Genomic DNA, 17,973 nt, shown 5'->3' with positions numbered 1-17,973 from the left:
CGGGTGGACGGATGACTGGATCTGAACCGTTATAATTTCGTAAACGTTGAGAGCTGAAGCATCTGGTGACATTATATGTAAGAATGTACGCCTGCAAGATGTGTTTTGAACCCAACAGTATGGTGGTAGTAAAGTAATGCCCGTTATCTGTTCGATTGGTAGTCATGCCTGCACTCGGTAGAAACATCTGCCATGCCTGCCCACCGGATGGCATTTTTTCATCACATGATTGCAGGGAGAGATAAAACAGCGGAAAGAGCTGTCTCGTACCATCGCCTGATACTACCCTCAGGGTACCCCGCCCATGTGGATGTTCAAAAGTGAAAGCGGTGCGGCGCTTTGGGCTACGGGCAAAAGGCTCCACGGCCAACGTTTGTTGCCAAGGTATACCTAGTTTTCTCACGGTGTTTCCCAGACTGAAAAGCCAGTGCACATGAGATATACGGGTGGAATGGCTGTCTTTATGTGGCTAATGTAAAGCCGCACGCCTACATACACACGTCTTGCTTTAAAAGCAGATCTCCTTTTATTTAACAAAAGCTCATGGAGTGCTAAAACGCCAAAAAAGTGCTTGGCGCGGTGTGGCTTGCAGTGGCCCGTAGAGGAGGCTCGAGAGGACGAGGGCAACAAACGGCACCGAACCTCCCGGCCAGAGGGGCACACAGAAAAGAGCGCAAGGCCGTACAGAGAGTTAGGGGGTGAGAGGCTGTCACCTAAAGCAGCAGCACTGGAACTCACACCTTGCGTGGCACTAAAAGGGCGTCCCCATGGTGCATCCACAGCGGCCTGGAAGAAAGAGTGTGTAACTGCCTTGAGTGCACAAAGCGATGAGCACTAAGTCACACCCAGAGACTTGTGGACCACAAAAGCGCATAAATGGCGAGCGCCAGACTAAACAAGAAAGGGTGGAGGGGGCAGGGGAGGAGGGGTCCGGGGAGGAGGGAAGGGCCAGAGGGACTGGTGGGGAGGAGGGGGAGGGTATAGAGAGAGAGAGGAGGAGAGACAGGACAGGGGGAAGCAGCAGAGACACGGCGACGGCGGGCAGGGGAGGGGGCGGAGAGGGGAGAGGAGAAATGCGACACGGAGTGGAGGGGGCGGAGCGGGGAGGGGGCGGAGAGGGGAGAGGTGCGACACGGCGTTAGACGGAAGGAAGAGAGGGGAGGGGGAGGAGAAAGAGAAATGCGACACGGCGGGAGGGGGCGGAGCGGGGGAGAGGGTGTGTGTGTGTTGTTAGGAGACGGACGTGCACGCGCACGCGCTTTTAAGGTCAATGCGCATGCGCATAAGCTCAATGCGCATGCGCATTGACCTTAAAAGTCACGGGCACTGCAAGGAATCGCCACGATTCCTTGCAGTGTGGATAAAGAGTGGATAACTCGCAATAGTCTCGCTTGCTCGATGCGCATGCGCATCGACAGGCGAGACCTAAAAAAGCAGCTGGAGCAGCCTAGCTCAAACCTCTCAAAACACAAACTGGGGCTGTAGTTGTATGTCCCTAATGGATTGAAGGCGTTAAACTTGGTTAAGATTATTTTTCTTTAAGGGATGCTCCATCCCAAATACTTTGATATCTTACTTGTGTGGAATAGAGTACAACTGTATGTTTTTTTCAGCTTCCCCAGTGTTGCTCATATCTCAGATTTCTGTTATGGAATTTGCTACCGGTCTCTCAATTTGATCGATGCATTCTGGAATTGTTTATTTAGAAGTTATGATTTTTTAACTCATTTATTTTTCTTGCAGCCATATTAGCAAACAAAAGGGCCAATAAGGAACGTTTAAAGGAGCTGCATAAATCTGCAAGTATTTTCAAAGAGCGTCTCGGGCTTGAAATCCGCAAAGTGTGTGGTAAGTGTGGTTCTGTATGTACTTTATTATTATTTTTTTACATTTATTTATTTTATTATTTCATCACACACACCATAACAGCAACACATAGCAAGGATTATCATAGCACTTATCGTAATGTTAATTTGAGAAGGACAGATGTTTTAGATTGTGTTTTTTAAATGGTGACGAGATGAACATGCACACAGTTGAAAATGAACATTACTTACCAAAGTGATTCTTGTGCGGCTAGCTCTTCATAGCCATTGCTCCAGTCCCCTATGATGTCTTGGCTGGTAGTCCCAGAGCCTGGAAAATGTATTTCGCGGCATATTGAATGTTATAAAGGCGAGTCCATTGTCCATGAGCGACAGCCAGCTTCCTCCACCAGTGTCCTCTTTCTCTATACAGCAGTCATTTAGTTCAGCCCACACCCAAGAGATGCACAAAGGGAAGGGGTTGGTGAGCTGGTAGTAAGAAGCATGTCTAAGGAGTGGCAGTACAAAAGCCCCTACAGCAAATATGATCTACTTCAAGCTAAATTAATTTCTTTTCCTCGAGGCTAATGTGGAGATTTAAAATTTTTATTATGTAGGGAAGATTCATCTTGGACTAACCACAGATATTTTTCAAATGGTCATGGCCAAATGAGCATCAGATTTGAGGCTCCTATCCAAGAAGTTGTTCTAGTTCATATATTGGGAGTAGCATGTGTGCCTAGATAGCATCTATATATACGTGTCTCCGAAAAATTTATTAACTCAACTTGGCCATTACCATATGCCATTTAATGCCTTTTAAAAATGAAATCTCAACCTTTCCATAGCTCTAAAAGACACAAGAGAGTAACTAACTGTGGCACAATCTGAGCCTTTAGCACTGCTACTGGTACATAGTGCAGTGTGTTCTGCCCACATAAGAGATCTCCAAAATGCCTATAGGTAGACCGAAATAGATGTATACCAGTTCCTCAGAAACCAGGTTGGCAAAGTCTGGGGTTGAGGTAGATGAACATCATGAATAGGAAAGACTGATTTCTGGTCTGCCTGTTAACAGACGGGTTGATCATTGCCATCGCCCGGCACTGGGGACCGGCTTTTCTTACACAACACCCAATGTCAAAGAGCCTGCTGAAACTAATGCCCAGCAGCAAAATTAATCCCACTGCTTTCCCAACTACTCTGTCTGATCGCGAACCAAAACAAATAGAAACATGTGGGAAAACTCACCGAATGCCAGCTATCTGGTCGGCTGCTATTTTAATGCCTTTTGGGATACTACTGTGGTGCAGGTTTTGCTGCCTGTTGGACGACCTTGAAGCGTTCCTTAGTCTATTCAGGACTTTGCTATTCTGCAAAATTTGTCATTCATTCTAGATTAGGAACGACTGGCTACTGAGGGTGAGCAATGGGTACTGGTGTGGCCCTTTGATACTATGCCTTGATGAGGTCTACAGGCATCTTGGGTGATATCAGACATCCTTACCGTTTGACGACTCTTGCCTTTTTGACAAAAAAATGTATTCTGCATTGAAACTGTTCAAACAGAGTTACAGCGGTTTCACAAAATGTTTGCCCTCTCTGCATGGCATTTCAGACATACCCGCAAGGGTCTCAAGGTGCTGGTGGGGGCAGGGGGGGCGTGCTACTGATTGAACAGCCAGGTCTTGAGTATCCTCCTGAAGGTCAGCAGGTCTTGGGTCTGTCGTAGGCTCAGTGGGAGGGTGTTCCATGTCTTGGCGGCGAGATGGGAGAAGGTGGTTGTTCTTCGGATGCGCGGGACGGTGGCGAGTGAGAGGTCGGCGGAGCGGAGCTGGCGGTTGGGGATGTAGTAGGAGAACCTTCTGTTGAGGTAGGCTAGGCCGGTCTTGTGGAGTGCCTTGTGTGTGTGGGTGAGGAGCTTGAAGGATATCCTCTTGTTAACGGGGAGCCAGTGCAGGTTTCTCAGGTGGGGGTGATGTGGCCGTGGCGTGGTATGTCGCGGATCAGTCGCGCCGAGGAGTTTTGGATGTGTTGTAGTAGTTTGATGAGCTTGGTCGGGTCTCCTGCGTAGAGGACGTTTCCGTAGTCGAGTCTGCTGCTGAAGAGGGTTTGGGTGACTGTCTTTCTTGTATCTGTCGGGATCCATCTGTAGATCTTGCGGAGCATGCAGAGGGTGTTGAAGCAGGAGGAGGAGGAGGCGGCGTTTACTTGCTTGGTCGTTGAGCATTGAGTCGAGGATGATTCCCAGATTGTGTGCGTGGTCGGTGGGTGTCGGGGCTCCCCCCAGTGCTGCCTGCCACCAGGAGTCATCACAGGCTGAAGGGTTGGAGCCGAGGCTAAGTGTGCAAGCGGGCCATATAAATGTTGAACAGCATTGGGCTGAAGGAGGATCCCTGTGGTACGCCGCATATGATCTCGGGGGCTTTGGAACGGAATGGGGGGAGGCAAACGCTCTGGGTTCTGCCGGAGAGGAAGGAGGTGGTCCAATCCAGAGCCTTGTCTCGGATCCCTGCGGCGTGGAGACGTGTGCGGTGGCAGACAATGTCGAAGGCAGCAGAGAGGTCTAGAAGGATGAGTACTGTGGTCTCGCCGTTGTCTAGCAGGGTCCTGATGTCGTCAGTGGCGGCAATGAGGGCAGTCTCGGTGCTGTGGTTGCTGCGGAACCCTGACTGTCCAGGATTCTGTTTTCTTCGAGGTATCGGGTTAGCTGTCGAAGCCCTTGGCCGGGAAGGGGAGCAGAGAGATGGACCGGAAGTTCTTGAGGTCTCTTGGGTCTGACTTAGGTTTTTTGAGTAGGGCGTTGATCTCGGCGTGTTTCCAGATCTCTGGGAAGGTCTCGAGGGAGAGATTGATGACGTTGTGCAGGTGGGGTGCGATGGAGCTGCTTGCTCTGTTGAAGACGTGGTGCGGGAATGGGTCTGATGTAGAGCCGGAGTGGATTGTGCGCATGGTCTTGATGGTGTCATCGATGCTCACGCTGGCCAGGGCTAGCAGGGGGTCGTGGTCGATGGTGTGCAGAGGGTCTGTTGTGTTGCTGTCTGTTGGGACTGTCTGGGTGTTGAAGCTGTAGTGGATGTCTGCTATCTTGCGGTGGAAGAAGGTGGCGAGGGAGTCGCACAACGTTTGCGACGGCGGGATGTCGGTGTTGGAGCTGGGGTTGGAGAGTTCCTTCACAATGTTGAAGAGCTCCGTGCTATTGTGTGCGTTGTTGTTGAGGCGGTCTTTGAAGGAGGTCCTCTTGGCCGCCCTGATGAGGTGGTGGTGGTTGCAGATGGCGTCCTTGTGTGCTGCGTGGCTGTCCGGAGTTTGTTCACTGTGCCATTTCTTCTCTAGTTTCCGGCAGGCTTGCTTGGAGGCTAGGAGTTCTGGGGTGAACCAGCTAGCCCTCTTGCTGGTGTCTCAATGGGAGGGTTTCTTCAGCGGGGCGCGGCTGTTTTTGGCGCAGTCCTCGGTCCAGCTTCTGAGGCTGTGGGCAGCGTCATTGGTGTTGGAGGGTTCAGTGGGTGGTCTGCGAGCGAGGTTTGCATGTTGTTGGTCTTCGTGATTTTGCTCCAGCAACGGCGGGGGATCTGTTGGGTGCGGTGGTGTGTGGAGGGTTTCTGGAAGGCGAAGTGGATGCAGCGGTGGTCGGTCCAGAGGAGTTCGGTGGTGTGGCTGACGGAGACGTGCAGGCTTGAGGAGAAGACTGGGTCAAGAGTGTGGCCGGCGGAGTGGGTGGGCGTTGTGACTAGTTGCTTCAGTCCAAGGTTGGCGAGGTTATCGATCAGGGTTGTGGAGTTGTTGTTGCTTCAATGGAAAAGTTCAGGTCTCTGAGGAGGATGTAGTCGGTGGAGGTCAGGGCGTGCGTGCTGATAAAGTCGGCGATGGAGTCTCTGAACTGGGGGTGGGGTCCGGGGGGACGGTAGACGAGGGTGCCTCTCAGGGTGGAGTTAGGGTCCGTGTGGATCTGGAAATGCATGTGTTCGGCCCGGCCATACTCCTCCACCAGTCCAGCAAGCCCTTTTGGACGTTCAAGGCCCGTGCTGTGATTCTCTGAAACAACATTCTAGACCGCAGGCACAACGTTCCATCTTATTCCACTTCCCAGACCCAGTTTTCTTCCGGCAGCCATAACTGCAAAGCCGCTCTAGTGTGTCCTTGCCATCACACAGCCACCCTGCCGGAAGAAGGATCCAGTAATTTCTCAAGGGGTGGCAGGCCATCACTTCAGAAAAGTGGGTCCTCATAATTGTCCATCAGGGCTAACCACACCCCCCCCCCCCTTATTTTTTTTCCACCCTGCCACACTTTCCACCACCTTCAAGGCTACTGATGGAGGACCACCAGTCTGTCAAAGGGGCCATAGAAAGTTCTGGCCTCGGACGTAGGAACTCCACTTCACTCCCTCTAGTTCTTTGTGCCAAAGCAGGATGAAGACCTTCATCCTGTTTTGGAACTTTGCCCTCTCAGCTCTTTCCTGCAGAAGAAAAAATTCAAGATGCTCAAGATGGCCCAGGCCCTGTCTGCCCTTGACCCAAGAGAATGAATGGTGGCATTATACCTACAGATCGCCTATGTTCATATCCCAGTCCTGCAGGCCCACAAACACTAACTGAAGTTTATAGTAAGCCAGGAACACTTCCAGTCCTCGGTGCTCCCTTTTGCTCCTGCCAGTGCCTCTTGGGTATTCCCAAAAGTGATGATAATGCTGGTATTCGCAGCACACCTTCAAACCTTGGAGGTACCTGTCTACCCCGGTCTCAACTAATGGCTGTTGAAGGTGTGGTCGTCAACCACATACTGACTGCGAATCCCCTAACATTGTTGGGATTCACCATCAATGTGGTGAAGTCACATCTGACTTACTCACGAGTTCTCCTCTTCATTGGAGCTAACCTAGATATGGAACGATTTCATACCTTTCTGTCGGAGAGCAGAGTCCAGCACATCTCTGTGCTAAGAACCCTGAACCTCTTGGGGTTGTTGGGCTCCTACATCCTGTTGGCCAAACACACCAGGTGGCACATGCAGACCCTGCAGTGGAATTTCAAATCCCAGTGGGCACAAAATCAGGAGAATCTGTCTGACTGTAACCAGATTTCGGAGGAGACTGCAAAAGATCTGCGGTGGTGGCTACTGGACTGTGATAGTCCGTGGCAGGCCCCTCTCCCTCTCTGAGGCCTCTGGTCTGTGCGGAACATTCAACACCACAGCAACTTGTTGGAGTCGAGAGGGATTTACTTAGCGTTGAAGGCCCTCGTGCCACCATCAATGGAAGGCAGGTATAGATGCTCACAGACAACACCACCGTCATATGGTACTGCAACTAGCAAGCTGAGTCATGGCCTTGGGCTCTGTGTCAGGAGGTTTTGCACCTCTGGAATTGACTAGCCTTGGTGGTCAACTACCTAGTGGGATCTTTAAAAGCCAGGGCATGCAAACTCCGTCACCAGCATTTATCTGATCATAAACAACCGTTCCATCTGGAAGTGCCACAGGGCGCCTTTCAGCAGTGGGGCGAACCTTGGCTCCATTTCTTCACCACCACAGAGAACGTGCAATATCAGCACTTTTGCGCGCTGGAGTTTCCAAAGGTGCTCTGTCAGAGACACCTTCCATCTAGAGTGGTGCTAGTGACTCCTGTATGCCTACCCGTCACTGCCTCTCCTGCCCCAGTGTCTGCAGAATATCATCAAAAGACCAAACTCAAGTCTTAGTCCAGGATTGGGCTAGCAGAGTGTGGTACGTTGAACTCCTGGCCACGAGTATCTGTCCTCTGAAGCTGCCACTTTGGGAGGATCTTCTGTTGCAGGGGCAGGGTGCGACACCTGGGTCTGCACAGTTAGCACCTCCCATGTTTGGGGATTGAGCTTCAGCAGTTGACTTCTTTTGAACTAAGTTTGTTGATGACATTGTGGCAGCAAGGCATCACTCCACAAAAGCAGTGTGCGCCAGATGTTTGGAAATTTGTGGATTCGTGGTACACCAGACACATTGTCCCATTACAACCTAAGTTGTCTGAAGTTTTGTTGTTCTCTTACTAGCCCAGCATGAACTTGCTTTGGTCACTGTAAAGCGCTACTTTCCTGCACGTTCAGCTTTCTTTCAGTGGCTGAATCAGCCATCTTTGTTTAAATCACTTGTTGTGATGGGATTTTTTAAAGGTTTGCAAAATGTATTTCTACCAAAACACTTTGTGATGCCCCACTGTGACCTGAACTTACTCCTCACTTTTTTGGTGTGCACCGGTTTTGAGCCCCTTTACAGTTATCTCTTGAGACTTCTGACTCTTTCTTGCTGCCATAACAGAGGCTAGACGTGTGAGCAAGCTGCAGGCTCTTTCAGTCAACCCACCTTATACTCAGTGGGGGGTGGGAGTTGTGACAAAAAAAATAAAACCGGCTTACCTTCCTCCACGACGTGACGTCCTCCTCCTTCGGACTTCTGGCCGGCTCCAGCATGCAACCCAGAACCCAGCAAACTCCCCTTATCAATCCTGGTGCTGATCTCACAAGCATGAGAGCAGCGCCAGGATTGGAGGGAGCGGCCTCACTCTGTGCTCTCGAGCACCGGAGGCCGGCGCTTTCTCTAACTCAACTGTCTAAGACAGTTAATTTAGAGAAGTTTAATATGTGCATGTCTGGCTGACAGTCGCAAGACAGCCGGCCAAAGGGACATGTATATTTTTCTTGTTATAACCATATTTTATGAAGATCAATACAAGATTACTGTACTATAAAGGACATTCGAATAATTACATTTGTGAGAATACAGAAGTGGCATTCCACTGCATATCCAGTATCGAAGGATGACCTACTTTGAACAAAAACATCAACAACCGCATCGTACCAAGCAAGAACCTGCGCATATTTTCGTGCCTATGTCTCATGGTAACATGTGCCCCGATTGCAGGTGTAGAGTAGTCTTGAATGATGATAATAGTAGCTATGTGCACCCGCTTCAGGCAGTGATAAGGGATCCCCTGTAGTGTGTGCCTCGAAGGGAATATCTTTGTATGCGCCCCCCGGCTTCCAGACTTTGGTGTTTGTGGGGACAGCCCCGGCAGTGAACACCGGCCGTTCGAGTTCCATAGCGTAGTCCAAGCCCCCCTTCCAAGTCAATAGGCGAGGGGGATTTTCAGATTTCCAATGTTGTGTGATGTCCCTTTTGGCTAGTGTCACGCCCAGAAATAATAGGTGTCTTATGTAGATATTGCCCCCTATTTCATCTGTACAGTGCAGAGGTGTGAGCTTGAGTTATCATAGGATATCCCAGTGTAATAAGTCTGATAAATATTGTATAACCCAGCCAAAATCTGTACAGGGTGGGGCAAGTCCAGACTGTGTGCAGGAAAGTGCCCTCACCCATGTGGCAGTGAAGAGACAGGGGAGAGGCCATCAACCCAACCCGCCATAATCTATGTCAAGTCTAGTACACCCTGTGTAGGTATTTAAATTGTATGTAATGGAGGCGGGTGGGAATAGCAGCTCCTCGCGGTGATTGGAGTGCTTCGACCAATCATCATAGTCAATGGGCCCTATATCTGTATCCCATGTGGACCCGTAAGGAGGGACATGCACATTTTAAACTTAAGCCCACAGCTCTCTGCTGCCACCTGGCAGCACTGGCCCCACTCCATCCTGACACTCCGTTCGGGACAGGTAGGTTGCTGAAAAATAAAATGTTAATAAATAAAACATTATTTTCTTTTTCGTTTTTCAGCTCTGGCCTGGGGCGTTTTTTAGTGTGGTGATGCTCCTCCGCTCAAACAGTACCCCTGCTTATACAAACTTCTTTCCAGACAAGTTGGTGGTGAAGACCGGAGCTTCCTTTCTTTCGAAAGTTGTCATTTCTTTACCGGTCAGCCAGGCTGTTGCCTGCCCGGCATTCTTAGTTCCACCTCATCCCTCTAAGGAGAAAGAGAGACCCCATCATTTGGACCTTATGAGGACCCTAAGATTTTATATTGATTGTACCAAAGAACTTTGAGTGGACGATGGGCTGTAAAAGCTAACCATCTCATGTTGAATTGTTCTCTGCATAAAGATCAGCTGTGCAGTGGTGAAGACGCTGCCCCCAGAAGGCTTGTTTGCTAATTCCACCAGGGCCAAAGCTGCTACCACTGCTTTGGCACGCAGTGCTTGTCCTGGATATCTGTCAAGTGGTTACGTGGGTGATGGTTCACAAGGCACTACTGTCGCTACAGTCAGATCTTTTAGGGAGGGGCATTTTGCCTGCTCGGTCCTGCAAAAAATATTGGTATGCACCTGTTCACAGACCAACAGCATTGGGAGTTGCTGCTTTTGTATCCATTCACAAGGTGAGCAATTTGTGGTTCGCCATATCCATCACAAGCTACTTACATTTTGTAACCATCTTTCTGGTACTCTTTCTTATATCAGATTAGTCACCGACCTTCACTCCTCCCTGTTGTGTGAACTTGACTCTTTTTTTAACACTGAAAACTGTCCTAATTTTAGAGATCTGCACACGTCATGCCAGTCTGCTAATGGGCTCTGCATCCAAGAGTGCAGACAGCCTAGTAAGCAACTGACGTCCATGAGCATGGGTAGTTCTTATATGCAGTTACACTCATCATTTGCAGAGTTGAACAATGTCTGTTCACAACCGCACGATGCAACCTACCAATGCACAGGAGTACTTCTTTTAAAGTTTCCATTCTGATGCTTGGGGAATATTCACAAGATGAGGAATCTGCAGTTAGATAGAATAGCGACCAGAGAGATTGCCACCGAAGGTAAGTAACTTGTCCATCTTGGTAGCAGAAGTGGGGCACCTTCACAAGTAAGGGATACATGTACACAACGCTGTTCCTACTTCCAGTTGGACATCCTCACAGGAGTCGATTACACATCTCAGGAGTTTGGAGACTATTCTTCATAGCCTTAAGTGATTGGAGAAACTAAACCAAGGCCTTTTCACATTCTGTTTGTTTCATATGTATGGTTGTAAACTAAACTCAAGATGACTAGGTTTTGAAGTTAGTAAACCTAACCGATTTATTGAGCGTTCCCAGTTGAAACGTACAGGACCCTCTTTCTCTTTTACTATCTATCAGTTTTTCTCTGGCTTTCAGGGTTGGGTGTTCCTCATAAATGCTCCTTTCCTCTTTTTTATTTATTCAAAAAGTAGATTGTATCCTTGTCGTAGAGTCTGCCACCTCTGGACCAGGGAGATCGGTGTCCTTGGACTAGCAGGTTAATTATTTTTACATACCTGTTCTGCAGTCCCACGGGTGTTACCTGTGGTTCAAGGTGGGGTATGAGCATTTTCAGAGTGGCCTCTTCCACTTTGGCCTCACCAGCACACCTAAGGTGTTCACAAAAGTGATGGCAGTGGTCACTACCTATCCAGTACATTTGGGCTTTGATTCTAATGTTTTAGGCTCGATTCTAGATCCAGGTGAGGGTGACTCTGACGCTTATCTGGCTCTCAGCTTCTTGCATACTCCTGCTCAACTTTGCCAATTTATACATGCAAGCCCTCCAGTGGAATCTGAAGTTACCATCAGCTAAGCATCAAGGCTGCCATTTCGACACATCCAGGTCTTCGAGATGGTTCAAGTTCGGCATTGGTGGCAGACCGATCACAGTTGTTCCTCTCAGCCTTTTTATGTTTTCTGTACCACACTTAATTGTTTAAATCTCCTGATAATGTTTTCAAAATTTCCTTTCCAGAACATGGCCCGGAAATGGTTTTTCTACACTCCCTGAAACTAAGGAGTTAGCCAATATGTCAACTCTAGACAGAAAGACTCGATGGAATGCAATACACTGAACATTACTTGAGTGAGGTGCGTTTTAGGTAACCATCAATTCCATGAAATTTCAGAGGGATAGCTAGTGGAACTCCAAACACTTTTTCATCACAAATAGGTATTTCACTCTATAATACTAGGACACCTGGAATTTTTATTTATTGAAATACAAATCCTATCCTATTGCAGACAGTATAAATTGTAAATATTCTAAAAATAAAATAATATTGTGCATAGTGAATATGCTTCTCTTGGCACTAAAAAAACAGCCTATTTCCGGTGCCCTAGATGTTTTCCCCTGAACAACTTTCTGAACAATAGCAACAATAGTCAGAAAAGACCCAATAGCTGACTCTCCAAGGTAGTTGAAAAGCTGAGTGAAGGCTGAATGCACCTTCCACCGTAGCCCTTAGTGAGGGAAGTTGATTAAGGAAGTCTGCCTGTACTTATTGATTGAAAGCAATGTATAAGAAGCCTTGCAAACATTTTCTACGAAGTATTATCCATTATTTAAAACAATTTCAGGAAAGAACCAATCAAAGCCATACTGTGAATCCCAAATAAATTCGAGCAAGCTGACTTATCAAGTTGTAATGATTAACCACATTAATAAACGTGCACCTATATTTGATGCATACATGTGAACAACTGAACATATATTAAAAAAAAAAGGAGACTGGAAGGGAAAACACATTATTATAACACTGTGTTGTGGCTGGGTGCTTTTAAGGTTTGACACATGTTCCCTCGCAAGCCATTTGGAATGCCAGAGTTGAACCTTAACCTGATCTTGACATTTTGCATGTGTACTACTTTTGAGCCTATGTATAGCTACTAACAGTCTCCTGAACTTGAAGGCTCTCTTCCTCATTGGGATTACTTAACCTTGTGAGTGGCCTGCAGGCACTGTCAGTGTAGGTGTCCTATACCATGCATTTTCCAGACAAACTGGTGCTGAGGATTATGGCAGTAGTCCATCACTCTACCAGCGTTCTATGCCCCATCTCAGACCCGAAAAAGTAGAATGTTGATTGGTTGCCCCACAAAAGGGCATTAAGCATTTACCAAGGATCGTCCGGTTTATGATCAACTGTTTTCAAGGTTATCCTTGCAAAGAAAGGGAAGTCTGGTCCAAAGAGGCTCTTGTTAAAGTGGATAGTCCTCTACATTGACAAAGAAGCAGCTACCCAGTGGTCTGATGGCCCATTCCATCAGGAGCAAGGACCCTATTACTCCAGTTGCACAAGAGAAAGCCTGTCCTTGATATCCACCTGGCTGGGATGTGGGCATCAGTGTTTAGGTTCACGAAGCACTACTGTCTTGACAGCCAGGTCCGATTGGATGACCAGAAGAACATTTTACCTGATTTGTTCTGCAAGACCTTTTGATCTGCGTCTACTCCACAGACCATTCACCTTGTGGAGCTACTGGTTTGGTATTTAGTCTAAGATGGAGAATCTGCAGTTAAAAGTATCCATCAGAAAAACAAGTTAATTACTTACGGGAACACACTTTCTAGATCTAACTTTGGATTCCTTCCTCTCCATTCTGTTGAGTGGCCTCATTTTAACATCTAAAAAGATCCCCACTTTAGTACTTGGCACGCCGTCACAAACAAGTGTTCACATTTCGCTTCTAAGTGCGCGGAAAGAGAGTACAAACTAAGTCAGCACACAGGGGTGGCGCTTATATGCGGCTCTTCTGCATCACTTCTGGGGCGATATGGTACCAACTCGGAGCCATAAACTACACCCAGTGATATATAGGAGCATTGCTACAAATTTCTCAGGATCCACTCTGGTGCCTAGGTAATATTCTAAGGTGAGGAATCTACGGTTAGGTAGAGTATCCACCAGAAAGAGCATTACCAAAGGTAAGTAACTTGTTCATTTGTGACCTCTATCTCTGATGTGACAGTGCAAATGTCAAGTTCTTACTTCAACATTTATTCTTTGGATGCAGTTCAATTTCATAAACTGCATCAATACGGAAGGGCTTTCTTATTCTATTTAAATCACCATGACACTGCTATCAAAGCAGGCTATTTTTTTTTGCGTAAAGTAGTTGAATGCATAATAGTATGCTTAGTCATTTGAACTGCCACCATGCCTGTTATTTCTGAAAAGAATCTTAGCTGTGGGTGGATTCATACAGAAATTTCATTTATATAATTTGAATCCTTCATTTGCTTCTGTGAGTAACCTACCTTTCGGCAAACCATTTAATACAAGATGCGCCAAAGCAACATTTTGTGATTAAATGTTTACCTTGATGCAAATTATTTTAGCATATAGTGAATGCTCTTTGGTACATTGGATTTGAATTGTGGTAACTGGAAACCATAGTGCATATGAAAACAATTATCTTGCTTTGCTTTTAGGTGACAGATTGCAGTTTGTATTCAGATGCATCAATCCCAAAGATCTGGACCAGCCTTACACATTTCTCTTGCACATTAATGAAGAGGGAGACTATGAAGGTACGTAAAGGGATTGCAAAATATGTAATCCTTCTAGTTGGATCCATGGGCTAGTTTAGTTTGTATCACTAATCATTACTAATCCACAATGCAAAATTGAGAAATATATTGTTAAGCGTGTTAGGCTCCCAACTCAATGAAAAAACAAGGTGACTCTGACTACAATCGGAATGTGTTCAACTCGATCCCACTAAATTAGCACCATATGTAGAGTGCTGGCAATCTGTGTTTTATCACCGTATTATAGATTAATACGTTTTGACCAAGTAGAACTATAATATTGAACAACGTCCAAGTGGGAATTTCTTTTCTCACTCCACTACCACCTCAACAGCGATCACCCTCTAACTAGACGAGACCAAACTTACTCAAGTATGCCTGTGCTCTTTCTCAGATGTCCCCGACTCTGTCTATTCCCCAGAATACATCTGTCTTTGAACACCTTGATGTCTCTCCCTTCGTAATATCGTATTGATCTTCCTGCAGTGTAGGGCCACCACTATATGCACAGCATGAGAGTTCCGTGAACTTCACCTCTAAATAATCCATTATCGAAGTCCAGTTCTTTTCAGGCATCTATATCGCAAGAGTTGGTGCTGCAATAGACACAAAATGTGAAGCCCTCCAAAGCCTAGTTTTTTTTGTTGCCACTGTTTCCTTCCACCCATTCAATCACTTCATGTTTAAACTGAGGCCCGTCTTTGTAATTTTTTCAAATGGGAATGTACATATATAAAATATCCAGCTGTTCTGGAAGGATGTGAAGGGGGTGGGGGGGGAGTGTGTGCGTGTGTGTTGCAAATTGGTAGTTCTAGTTAGGACCAGATTTTCATAGGAAATACATTTTTATATTTGCTAAAAACTATGGTGTAGTTTTACGAATTTATAAAAGTTGGTGTTGTGTAGGAATGTATGGATTGTAATTTGGAAAATGACAAAAGGTTGATTTCCTATTTGCATAGTGTCATTTTTATGTTAATAATATTTGTAAAATGGACCACCTTAGGTTTATTGTGAAAGTTGAAAACATCAGGCGCAGTGGTATACTACATTATGTTCAATTTTGAGCATGGGTGCGTTTTTATAGAGGTATCAGTGGAATCAATCGACTCCTACTACGAAGGTCAGGTAAATAGTCAGACCCCTTTATGTGTATATATATACATTTGTTTTTAAGGGAGCCTACATTTAGGTAGGAAGACCCCCCCCCCCCCCCCACCTTCCTCCCCACCCCCCTTGAATTTCCTTATGAAGTCTTTAAAAAGCTAATCTAACCCCCCCCCCCCCCTCCTCAATAATTTGTGAGGTTTTTATGCTTATAGTACTTATCAAGAAGTTAGTATCGGCGCAGTTTCAACCCTGTCCCCATACCATGTGATGTACTTGAGAAAACATGAGTTTAGCATCGATTTGTTGCTTAGGGTCGATTTCTTATTGCACCGTACAGTCAGTCATTCGAATTAGTTTTCAACCAAATACCTAGTTTACTTTTTTGTTTTTATTCCTTTTCTTCCATAGAGAAAACAAAAGATTAACTGATAAGCACCATGTTAGCTTACATGTATTCATATTGCATTTCCTTATGTACAATTACATTTTGGTTATCTCAGTATAATTTCACTGTCAACTGTCTCACCCATGACTTATATGGATCTGCAACACAAACCAGCCACCTCTTCCCGTATATTCCATTCACAGATATTGAGGTCCTGTCAGTTCTTCATGGTGCAGTTTCTAGCTGAGTTCCTACTTCTTCTTTGCAAGAGTTTATAAATACCCAGTCCTGTGGAGTATGGTGAAGAGCTGAAGATTGCGATCATTTAGACGAGGGCTTCTGAACCGGACAGAGAATCCCTGGCCCATACGACTGTCACACCATACAAGACACAGGAGTGGGGCGAGAGGACATCTTTGTGCTGGGGTCCGAACAGAAACCATTTTTAAAAGAAGTCTTGGCCAGGACATGACAAAAAAGAAGTTAAGTGGCCCAGTCACGAAAGCGAGATGGCAGGTGCTGTCCCCAGGAAAGCCTTAAAGATCGCTGTGGTGTGGGCCTGGTCCATGTGGCAACAGTTGTGTTATCCAAATGCCAAGAGTTGCATTGGAGACAATACGTTCTGCTGGGCTTGAATGTAGAATATATAGAGCCGTGGTCACCGGCGGAACCAAGCATAGAAAAGTGGTCCTAGCGTGACAGCAAGATGGGGTGACTGGCCCGGGAAGGCCTGAACAGTCGAGACTCCTACGAGGCAGTATTTGGTGGTAGGTGTAGCAGACTCACCAGTCCCTAGCTAGACTCAGAAAGAATGATGGGTATATTTGGCCCCATCAAGCCAATTCTGTTCACTCTCAACACCAGTGCTTGCTTCATGCATGGGGGGCGGGGGTGAGAGGCCCAGGGGTGTCAGGTGGATGAACCAGCCCTTTACACCTCCTAGAGTTTCCACTTGTTTTTTGACCCCTGGTCGGTGCATTTGGAAAAACAATGGAAGGAAGGTCAGTGCTCTGAATTAGCATCTGCTAATACTACCTAGTTGCAGCTCCATGTTTTCGACTCTGAGTTTAAGGAGTTTTCTTGGGTTGCAAGAGGGATGGAGGGCAAGAATTGACACTAAAAGCCAGACCTATTGTTCAACAACACACACTCAACCTGACACCATCTATCCAACCCCTGTATCATCTACACTCTGACTAATCCACCACATCTGGCAATCCCCATGTACAATGTAAGATGCCTGAACAAACCCACAAAATGCTGGAGCCTACTGAGGGAACTCTGTAGATTGGGATCCAGTATTTCTCATACAGGAGACAAGCCTGATTAAAGGCCAGTTTAGGCTCCGCTCTCAATTCTTCTCTTTTCAGTACCATGCATCTGCTCGATGTAAAAGGTTGTGGTGGCCATACTGATTGGTGATAAATTTATGACTACAAAGAAGTGATCTAGAATGTAAAATCTGGGCAGTGGTTGAAGATGGTAAGTTGGTAGGAGAGCGCCCCAATTACTGTCACCACGATATATCCCCCAAATGCGGAATGGGATACATTAATCACTACTCCAGTCAAGAGTTAACCTGCGTATAAAATCCCCTCTAATTTCTATAGGGTTAGTGTAGCATATTGCGTTACTGGTTGAGGGAAGTGAAACCCTGCTCAAACAGCAACTACAATTCCTGTCGGGGTGAAGTCCTAAGCAAACACCAAATAAACTTTTGCCTAATCCTCTTGTAGGTAGGCCCAAAGCAGTCAAGTTTAACTTAAAGGCAATGTGTAAAGTATTTATGCAGCACTTCAAACAATAATTAAGTGAAAACACATCACAAGAAACCAAATCCCATATGAATTTAGAAAAATTAAGTACAGTATAATAAATTATTTGAGACCAAAAATCCAATCTGTAGAGTAGGAGCTATGCAGTTAAGAAAACAAATGTATGTCAAAAACAATGATGAGTAGCCCAGATCACCAACTTTGGTTACCTGGTCACGCTAGACCGGGCCAAAGTCCCACGGTCAGGCTTGCCGCGATGGAGCGAGGGCTGGATACAGAGACCCAAGTTTGGCGCGCTGAACAAAATGCCTTAAATCCTGGTTGAGGAGCATTGCAAGATCCCATATTGAGGTTGCTTCGCGCAGCGATGGTTCATATGGGCTGCGGTGCGAGGTGCAGCACCAGGGATATGTTCTACAGCAGCTATACTGGAGAGCAGATGTACCGCACAGCAGCGATTTCGATGCGTCACACAGCAGCATTTCCCATGCGGCATGCTGCCTCAGTTCTGCCCAAAAGTACACAGCTTGGTTGTTATAGCCTCTTCAGGCCGAGCTTTAATGGTCAAGGACTGGGGGTGGGTTCCAGGTGCGGTGGTTCAAGGTGGTTGGAGCATTTTTGTCCCTAAGGCTCTGCTCAGGAGGCCAGACAACTAGTCT

General features: G+C 46.6%; 1 protein-coding gene across 2 annotated transcripts in view; it reads left to right on the top strand.

Moving 5' to 3' along the window:
- SPC25 (SPC25 component of NDC80 kinetochore complex) overlaps positions 1-17,973 on the top strand; it is a 78,724-nt gene that overhangs the window by 37,845 nt on the left and 22,906 nt on the right. For both annotated transcript variants that reach the window (XM_086937710.1, XM_086937711.1), the window contains exons 5-6: positions 1,744-1,848; positions 13,946-14,044. In XM_086937710.1, coding sequence (XP_086793836.1) covers positions 1,744-1,848; positions 13,946-14,044 — 204 coding nt within the window. The remainder of the gene's footprint in view (positions 1-1,743; positions 1,849-13,945; positions 14,045-17,973) is intronic.

This window comes from Lissotriton vulgaris, chromosome 9 (assembly GCF_964263255.1).
Source record: "Lissotriton vulgaris chromosome 9, aLisVul1.2, whole genome shotgun sequence".
Taxonomy (NCBI): Eukaryota; Metazoa; Chordata; class Amphibia; order Caudata; family Salamandridae; genus Lissotriton; species Lissotriton vulgaris.
This window is presented reverse-complemented; position numbering and strand designations above follow the sequence as displayed.